Genomic DNA, 9,585 nt, shown 5'->3' with positions numbered 1-9,585 from the left:
CCCTGAAAAGGTATTTACCCAAGTTTTGGGTAAATACCGGGTAGAATCCCATCTATATGTATTGGTTTTGATACTACAATGTCCAGATTTTCAGGAGGCAATTTCTATTCGAAAATTGTCAGTGAGAGGGGGTGGTAAGATGAAAAAACTTAACTCCTACCACCCGGGCGATCTTTGTTTACTTCGTAATTGGTATGGTTCCAATTGTGAATTTTCACGAAAATTCTCTAAAGGTCGCAATTATGGCCCAATCGATAAAAAAAGCTTTACCAGTTCATTGATGTGGCTAACAAAATGAATCCTACAACATTTTGTGAAAATATTCAAAATCGGCCACATGTGCATCTTGGAGCTGTTCAATATAAGATCCTATTTTCACAAATTTTTTTTGTATTCGTTTTTAGGTGCAACAACGTTCAGACTAACCCCTTTAACTTTTGTGTGGGAGGTATCCGACGATGTTGCCCGATATACCCAATTTTAAGATATGCAAAGTTTCGGTTTCGGGGTTTTTAGAACTTTCGGGCCATTCATTATAGCTCTGTTCCTTTACGTGCAAGAATCTTCAAGTTTTACAACTTTTTACTCGAAAAGCGTTCCTTTACTTCAGACACCATACAATTCATATTGAAGCTGATTGCAACTTTTGCTACTTTTCCCGGTTTTACCACTTTCAAAAGTAAAGGAACATACCATATATTAGTATGTATGGACTTCCCCTGCAAAAAATATACTGTCGTAATAAGGGCCGGAGAGGCATATTCGAAACTGAAACAAATGAAATATTTGGACCAACTCGCGTAGTATCCTCGGGACTTATCGTGCCCACAATTTTAGTAAACAATTGTGGGGGAGGTACCCGAAGGAGTTGACAGCCCATCATAGTCTTAATCTAAGTTTGGACAAAATATTATGAGTTGCAAAATTTGTCTCGAACGGATTAACCGATTTGGAGCAAACTTTGGATTTCGTAATATTTTGTTATTCAACAACCTACCCATATCTTGTCTTTATCAACACTTAATGTTTATATTATACGTAGCATTTATATCCAAATTATTTGACAAATGCAAATGGGAATTTAAACAAACAACATAAAATTATTTTTTTAAACAAAAAAAAAATACAAAGTAAAATCTGTTTTTCGAAAAAACGTTCTTGTAAAGAAAAAAATTCACCAAATATTCGAAAATGTTATCGTTTTCGAAACTTATGGCAAATATTCGAAGAATATCAGCAATTGGTATGGTGGGTACTGACAAGAAAATTTTCTCGGATGAAGAAATTATGAGAAGAAATGACACGTTCATTGCGTTCTCAATAAAGAGAACCATTTAAAAATAACGGCCCCTCAATGAGTTATCGATAAATGACGACTCTTCAAATAATGTGGCAGCATTGAGTGTTTTCTTCAAATTGCCGGTTGGAAGCGTTCTTGCCGAATTAAAATATAGAATTTTAGTGAAAATTGTGTAAATTTGTGCAATTTCAGACATTTATTAAGAAAATGTAGTATCTAAATTTCGGTAATTTTTTAATTCCTTACGTTTGGAGCAGAAATTTTAAATTAAATGAAAGGTAAGTGACATCTCATTGGTGGGTTGTTGTTTTTATTCAGTTTGGCATCTCTCCCCAAAACAAATTGCAAAACAAACAAGAGGAATTTTTGTTGATTTAAAGATTAGCTTGTTGAACGAAACGAATCAAACAGGTTGCCAAAAAGAAAACGCACAAAAATACCAACAATGGTTTTGGATTTGAATAAGAAAACATTTTTCCTAATAACTGGAGCCTCTCGAGGTATTGGGAAATGTATGGCTACTGAGGTTGCAACGAAATTAAAGGCTGGCTCTGTAATTGTTTTGCTGGCACGAAACAAGGACGCATTGGAAAAAACTCAAGATGAAATTCAATCAAAAAGGTCTGATGTCACAGTTCAAATATATTCTGTTGATCTTGGATTTGCTAAGGCGGAAGATTTTCAAAAAATACTCAGTGATTCATTGTCACAAAGTGGTGGGCAGGCCAATGACTTTGAGCGGGCATTTATTGTACACAATGCCGGTACTGTGGGAGATGTTTCCAAAAAAGCCAAAGACGTGTCTGATACTGAATTGTGGACTCGATATTATCATACGAATGTATTCTCCACAATTTCTCTTAATGTGGAATTCTTTAAGGTGTTTGCTGAGATCCCCAAGTTGGTGGTGAATTTAAGTTCAAAATGTGCCATTGAACCGTTTGCATCAATGAGTTTCTATTGTTCTGGCAAGGCGGCAAGAGAAATGTATTTCAATGTTTTGGCTGTGGAGGAAAAGGATTCGGATACTTTGGTATTGAATTACGCTCCTGGGGCGATTGACACCGATATGACGGTTTATGTTCAAAAGGAAACGGTTAATAAGGATTTGCATGAAGCCTTCAAGAGTCAACGTGAAAGTAAGACAATGCTTACGGCTCAGCAAACTACGGCAAAGTTTATAAAGGTTTTGCAGGAGGTGACATTCGAAACTGGCGCTCATATTGATTATTGGGATTAAGGAGGAGGGAGTTTTCAACACCACTTTATAAAGGTTGTAACAACAAGTTAGTCGATTGAAGGAATTGATACACCCGAGCTCCAATTAAAATTCCAGTGTTTGTTACACAATGGGGACCAACAACCAGATTAAATAGTATTATTAAGTGGTGTTTGCATCTCCCACATCTTTATAACTGTGTTACTTAACCTAATGGTGCTTTGTATTTAAGTTTTGTCATGGTCTTTATTATATCTAAAAATGCATTCCTATGTTCAATGTTGTGCTCAAATTTTAATTTGATTTTGTGAAATAAATGTTGCACTAAATAATAGTAGTATTAACTAACAATTTTATACAAGGCTACAAGGTCTTCCTATAGAAGTCCACAAGGTCTTCTTATAGAAGGCCACAAGGTCATCTCATAGAATACCACAAGGTCTTCATATAGAATACCACAAGGCCTTCTTATAGAATACCACAAGGTCTTCTTATAAAAGATCACAAGGTCTTCTCATAGAAGACCACAAAGTCTTCTCATGGTCTGAAGACCACAAGGCCTTCTCATAGGAGACCACGAGGTCTTCTCATAGAAGGCCACAAGGCCTTTTCATAGAAGGCCACAAAGTCTTCTAATAGAAGACCACAAAGTATTCTTATAGAATATCTCATAGAAAACCACATGGTCTTCTTATGGAATACCCCAAAGTTTTCTCAAAGAAGACCACGAAGTCTTCTTATAGAGGACCACAAGGGCTTCCAATAAAAGACCACAAAGTCTACATAGAGAAGACCCCAGTCCTCTGATACATGGCCTTCCCATAGATGACCACAAGGTCTTCTCATAGAAGACCACAAGGTCTTCTCATAGAAGACCACAAGGTCTTCTCAAAGAAGACCACAAAGCCTTCTCTTAGAAGACCACAAGGTCTTTTCCCTAATAGAAGATCTTTTATGGAGGAAGAAAAGAAAAACATATTCTTCAAACACCAACTAAATTATACCGCTGCATTTAAAACTCAATCCGTTAAAAACTTCTTTCGAGTTCCACCTCATATACTCGATAATAACTTTTATTAATTAAACTAAATATCCATTCATAATAGGTAGGTAGTATACCCAAAAACACTGGGTAAAGTTTTAAAACACAACTTAAATAATTTCCTATGAAACCCTGCAGACTAAAAGAAATCCGCCGCGCGGGCACGTTTAGTTGTAGGAATATTCGGAATATTCAACAAGTCATCGGTGAGAGTACCACCAGTTGCATTCAAATTCGATTCAATATTTGCAACTGATACCTTTGGCAAAGGTTTTGGTGAAGGCTTAACACCACCACTGGTCTTCTTCACACCTACGTCGGGTGTACTCTTTGCTGCTGAAGCACCTATTTTCGGTGTCACTTTCAATTTCGGTGTTCTCAAAGGTGAAGGTGTTAACATACTTGGCGTTGAACGTATACCTAGCTTCATGGTTGCCAAATTTCTAGCCGCCGGAGACATTGAAGCTAAACGTTCCATATTGGAGCGTATAAATGGTGAAGATATATTTGTGTGGGCTGTTTCTTTTGCTCTACGCTTTTGGGCACGCATTTTCTCTCCCACCTTTTCGGCCAGGGCCAACGCAATTGTTTCACGGCGGGAATTTTCATTGATTTTAAAGGAAGGTCCAACATTGGGACGCACTGGGGTATCAGAGCCATCCAAGCGAAAGGGAGTGCCCTCAATTTCACCCCATGTCATTAGTGGGGAAAAGGCTTCTCCTGGCCGGGGAGAGGGTGTTTTCAATAAATCAAAACGATTTACTTGTGCTTGAGCCATTGGATTGGCGGTATTCGTTTCACCCACAACTGACAACTGGGAATTTGTATCGGTTTCAGAACCGCTTTTAGCTTGGGCTTTATTGTCTTCATTAAAAGGAGTGGTGTGTAACCGTGTGGCACTGTGTTGTATCACCTGACGCCGATTGGCCATTTCTATTTTTTCCTTTTCAGTCAATTCCACTCCATCTGGGGTGTACATTATGGAATTTTTATTGGTATAATTCCATGTTTCTATGCTCCGCATGGGATCAGGTTCATCAAATTGTTTTTCTATGTTGGGTAGTGTCAAGGCTCTTGCTAACTTTTCTGCCGACAACTTTTCTTCGTTGTAAAGTACAGAAAACTTTTGCCTTAACTTTGCATCGGCTGTATCGACAATTTGTTGGAAACTATCATTGTCTTCACTGGTGTAGGCTTGCAAAAAGGAATCCAATGAATGTTTATCTGCCACTGACGTTGACTTTTGGGAAGAGTCGGATGACACCGAACTAGCTGCTGGTGTATCGGCTGCACTGTTACTTCTTGGGGTTCTTTCACCAAAACTGGCAGGTGTTTCAAATGTGGCAGGGGTCATGGCTGTAAAATTGAAAAAGGTAATTAATTTAAGCTTACCGAAAATAAGTTCATTTACTTACATCTACTCCTCTCAGTGTGTTGCTTCCCACTGTATTTGGCCCTTATTGATTCCATGCGAGCGTAGTCTTTTTGCTCCATGGCATCTAGGTATTCATTTTGTGCTTTCAACTTCTCTAAATCGGGGAAAAAGTCACGTTGTATAATTTTGGATATTTCCTCAATGTATTTCTCCTCCGTGAGAATCTTGGGTTTGGGTTTCTTTCGTATCACTCCAATTTCAGATGGTCTCTTGAAGGCCTCCACAGCCTGGGGTTTCTTCTTGAAATTCACCAAAGCCTGACTCCCTGGTGTGGAGTGCGGCGTTTCACTTGCTTGGGACATGTTTTGTACTTGCTGTTGCCTCCTGAGTTTATTTTTAGTAGCTATTTCTTTATTTGAGATTTCCTTTCTATACGTTTCTGTTGTTTACATCAACACTTTAGGGCTAAACAGATTGAAAATGAAACAATTCAAGGGCTCGATAGGTTGAAAAATGGAAGAGAAAACAGCTGTGTTGCTTTATTGTGGAAAAGTGATACCAAGTTTGCTAAATACACGGAGAATAATTACTTGAGGTAAATAGGCATAACACAGGGTGAGTCGGTTAGTTATGAAAAAGAGAGGAACATAACAAATTAACATTTCGAATAATATTTTTTCGACAAACATTTAATTGGTGAAATGGGCTAAGGCCATGTTTATATTATAGCTTTTTGCAGGGTTAACCTTTTTTATGAGGATTTATTTGAAATTTAAGCAATGGAATTGACATTTGAAAGCCGGTGGATTTGTTAAATCCGATTATATATAAACAATCTTTTATTCCTAGTTTAGCTATAACTGTGGGATAAGTCAGACATTTTTACCATAGATCTCGATGCCCTGAGTACGAAAATATAAAATTTTACCGGCTGTCATAACCGGTAAAAACCGGATATATACCTTGGTTTTCAGAACCGATATGGGTATCAAATGAAATCTTAAAATAACACCTTTTTATACCCTCAGCATTTATGCTAACGAGGGTATATTCAGTTTCATACAGGCAAAATGTGCCTCATCGAAATAATGGTTTTAGACCCCAAGTATGTTTGGACGAAATCCGTTTCAGACAATTCGGAGTTGATTTAGTAATGTCAACCGTCTGGCTGGCGGGAGCGCACGATAACTCTCTAATGGATCAACCTATTCGGTCCAAAATTTCGCTTTCGTAATATTTTGTCCAAACTTAGTAGTTTAAGTTCGAAGATGGGCTATATCGGTCCACTCCTTCCCGTACCTCTCCCACAAAAGTTCGAAAATGTTCGGAAAATTTGTGCGCACGATAACTATTGAAGGAAGTAACCGATTTGATCCCTACTTTGCACATCGTGGAATTGCCAGACTTAGATGAGGTTCCAATATGAACTCAATCGGTCCACTCCTTCGGGTACCTCCCACACAAAATTTCAGATAAGTTCAGATTAGGACCTGCTCTCGAATCGCTTTGATTTTTGTTGCAACAACTTGTATTCACTGCCCCCCATATGACGGTACAAGTTCCATCAGGGGCAAGTCCATACTTCCTAAGAAAATAGCCTGAAAGATGCAAAAATCCCCTATGACCCATGTGTAGGGGTTGGAGCACTACTACTGGAGCACAAACTTTCGACTTCCTAATATTTTGTAAAAATTTAGTTTAACTTCTAAAATGGCCCATATCGGTCCTCCCTAATGCTACCTCCCCCACAAAAGTTCAGCATTTGTGTCTTAGTGCAGTTAATTCCTAACAATTCCACAATTTTTATCGGCACCTTCAAATGTCAAAAAAGGGCCACAAAATTCTGAAGAGACCTTAAATACATTCGATCTGTCCGTAGGTGAAAGTTTCACTTCACATTGGCTGAGGGTATATATCTGTCGGCAAAGCCGACTGACACCTTTTTACTTGGTAATGATGTATTTTCCGTAAAAGATGCTACTTAAGAAAACTTACAATTCTAAAGAAACTTTTGCCCGCTTACCCAACATTTGCTCTATAATTGTAAACGGTTTATATACCGCTGGAAATATTACATTTCTGGATAGGTGTTTTCCTAATACCAACCGATATGGGTATCGGTTCAGAAAACCCGATTATATATCCGGTTTTTTACCCGTACTCTCGAATAGTCAAACTAGGAATGTTCCATTAATTTGAATACTGATTTTCCTATATTATTAGTACTTCTTGCCCAGAAGCTTGCTCTTAATCCGGTTCTATCTCCATTTCTAAGAATGTGGCTTCTTGAATGGATTGTAACCACAAAGCTACTGGAGTAATTGGTAGATTTATTCAGGGAAACTGAAAAGGTGTCAACCCTTGCCATATGGGACTTTAGACTGCTGTACCGTCCCGAACGTATTTGAGCAAAAATTACTCTGGTGTGTCGTGACATGTGTTATTCTTCGGCTGCGACATTCACATTATATTCAACTTGCGTGATAGGCTTGCTGGTAACCTCTAGCTCATGAACATCCCTTCTGAAATTCTTGGGCGTTTTCCACCATATGGGGAACAGGATGGATCCCTTGTTAACACCCGAGTAAGAAGAGCATGCCATTGTTTTGCCGTATTGGAAGAATTCATCTCCTCATGCGACGTTCTGACATGCAATGACTATTTCAAAATACAGTATAGTTTCGATAATCCGGACAACGCGGTAAACCGGGCACTAAAATTTTTTACATTGTTGACTCGGTAATCCGGGAAAATTTCGAACGTCAATGCCAAACGCAAAACTTTACCCAAACGTTGGATGTGTTTACAGCTTTATAATGAGAGGAGTGCACTTGAATTAGGCCGGGACGATTTGTATTTAAGGAAAAAAGTGATAGTGGGCGCCTGGAGTTTCTGATTCTTGGGATTGTACAGAGCAAAAAAAATATCCAAAAAACATTGAAAAAAACTTCAAGTCAAAATCCGGGCGCTCGATTTTCACCGTAGACATATGGTCTAGTGGACTTTTTTGCTCAGTACAATCCCAAGAATCAGATAATCGAGGCGCCCGTGGTGGTGTTCAAATCGCCCCACTCTAACTTGAATTCTGAAGTTCTATCGTGAGTCTTAAGAGGATCATGTCCCATGGACAAGGGAAATGGTTATATCGCACTATTTAAACTATTTAACAAAAGGCATTACCTCAAAATTTCTTATTTTTCAGTAGAGACAAAAACCGTTGATACATTACCTGTAACTGTGGAGACATATGTAAGACTGGTGTAACGGTATTTTTGACGAAATAGTAGACAAAATAATGGGAGATTTGGACAGTGGGTGGAGTTGAGCATTATGTGTATCGTTTTTAAATAAAAAGTGAAAATTTCAAAAATGTTTGTAAATCGGCTATGAATTTTATTTATCGACAAAAACTATGAACAAGTACTCGTAAGCATCACTTGTAGAGAAGTTTTAGACGACAAACATACTCAGGATATGTCACCTAAGTTACTCTAGAGGAATAGAGGAAATAATTTGGTATCCAGGAAAGCAGCTCCCAGTTTTAAAATAATCACAACCCGTCACATTTGCTTAATATGAATTCGTTCACCTTATATGTCAAATTATTATCTATTAAACGTCCCTTAATAACCATGGTACAATCAATGTTACGGCCAAAAAAGCGAACGATTCATCTTTGCTGGCATCCATTTCTGGCTTCAGTAGCGGGTCCACCCTACCCATTTTGCATGAAGTTTAAGAACTAGCAACATGTTGAAAACTATGGAGAGATACTCAAGTCCCGGTTCATTCAGCTGTTTCAGCTTTAGCATGCAGATTCCGTCATGCCCGAACGCTTTGGATGATTTAGCGTGATTGTTTCCTTCTTGGAATGAATTTAATGCAACTTAGTAATCTTCTCTTCGTCGTGTAACACCCGGGGTGCTTGACAAACTGTCAATTGAAATAACTTGCGCTCCTCTTCGGATCAGTCAGCAAAACTGCCCTGCCACTGTTTCTGTAATAAAATTAGAAGTACCTCTACATACAATTTTATAAAATGTTCAAAAGAAGTTATTCTTTTAATAAATTCACTGCACACTAAATTCTATGCTTTGAGTTGCGATGTTGTCACACCATTCCGATTTGGTTGACATAATTTTCAACACTTCGATTACAAATTGGCCAGATGACATATTTAGTTGTTGGATATCAAACAAAAAATAATAAACAAATCCTATGGAATGTTGATCTTTGGATTATGTACTGGCCATATTATTTATGTTATAGGTAGGGATAAGTCTAACGTGCTGCATTGTGGAGCATGCCATTCTGTTGTCATGGCGGTGTGTGTGTGCAACCTTGTCATCGAACACATTAATAACGACGAATGCATTTTTATTGCATTCGAAGAATGTGCGAGAGAATATTAAAGTGTGTTGAATACAGTCTGTTCCAAGGAATGTAGGTAGGTCTAGGCTTTTTGAAATTGTGATAAGAATGTAGGAAAAAATCAGGCAGAGTCTGAATAACTGAGCACGAATTATTGTGATTGTCCCGAAAATGTAATCAATGGTCATGACCTTTACACGTTTTAGGTAAATCCACCTATTGAACATTGTTTCGTATATGCGATCCAATCTCGTAGACCTCATTTTTGCATCATATCA

The 9,585-nt window shown here is 38.1% G+C and overlaps 2 protein-coding genes across 2 annotated transcripts; one reads left to right on the top strand and one right to left on the bottom strand.

Annotated features, from left to right (window-relative positions):
* The first annotated feature begins 1,432 nt into the window (after positions 1–1,432).
* Positions 1,433–2,863, top strand: Sptr (Sepiapterin reductase). Its single transcript, XM_073977780.1, has 2 exons — positions 1,433–1,578; positions 1,661–2,863. Exon 2 carries the CDS (start codon positions 1,746–1,748, stop codon positions 2,538–2,540), a length of 795 nt encoding a protein of 264 aa, XP_073833881.1. The 5' UTR covers positions 1,433–1,578; positions 1,661–1,745; the 3' UTR covers positions 2,541–2,863.
* Positions 2,864–3,546: 683 nt separating this feature from the next.
* On the bottom strand, positions 3,547–5,423 carry Es2 (ess-2 splicing factor homolog). The gene is made up of 2 exons (XM_073977779.1): positions 4,977–5,423; positions 3,547–4,917 (listed from the first exon to the last, which is right to left on the bottom strand). The coding sequence occupies exons 1-2, from the start codon at positions 5,296–5,298 to the stop codon at positions 3,701–3,703; spliced, it is 1,539 nt and encodes a 512-aa protein (XP_073833880.1). The 5' UTR covers positions 5,299–5,423; the 3' UTR covers positions 3,547–3,700.
* Between the last annotated feature and the right edge of the window lie 4,162 nt (positions 5,424–9,585).

The sequence above is a fragment of the Musca autumnalis genome, unplaced genomic scaffold, assembly GCF_047663935.1.
Source record: "Musca autumnalis isolate F117 unplaced genomic scaffold, ASM4766393v1 scaffold_3, whole genome shotgun sequence".
Classification (NCBI taxonomy): Eukaryota; Metazoa; Arthropoda; class Insecta; order Diptera; family Muscidae; genus Musca; species Musca autumnalis.
Note: the sequence above shows the minus strand (reverse complement) of the source record. Positions and strands in the feature narration are given on the sequence as shown.

Coding starts and splice junctions, on each gene's coding strand:
- Sptr (XM_073977780.1), top strand. CDS start 1,746: ATGGTTTTGGATTTGAATAAGAAAACATTTTTCCTAATAACTGGAGCC.
- Es2 (XM_073977779.1), bottom strand. CDS start 5,298: ATGTCCCAAGCAAGTGAAACGCCGCACTCCACACCAGGGAGTCAGGCT. Junction 4,918..4,976: donor ACACACTGAGAGGAGTAGAT/GTAAGTAAATGA, acceptor TCAATTTTACAG/CCATGACCCCTGCCACATTT.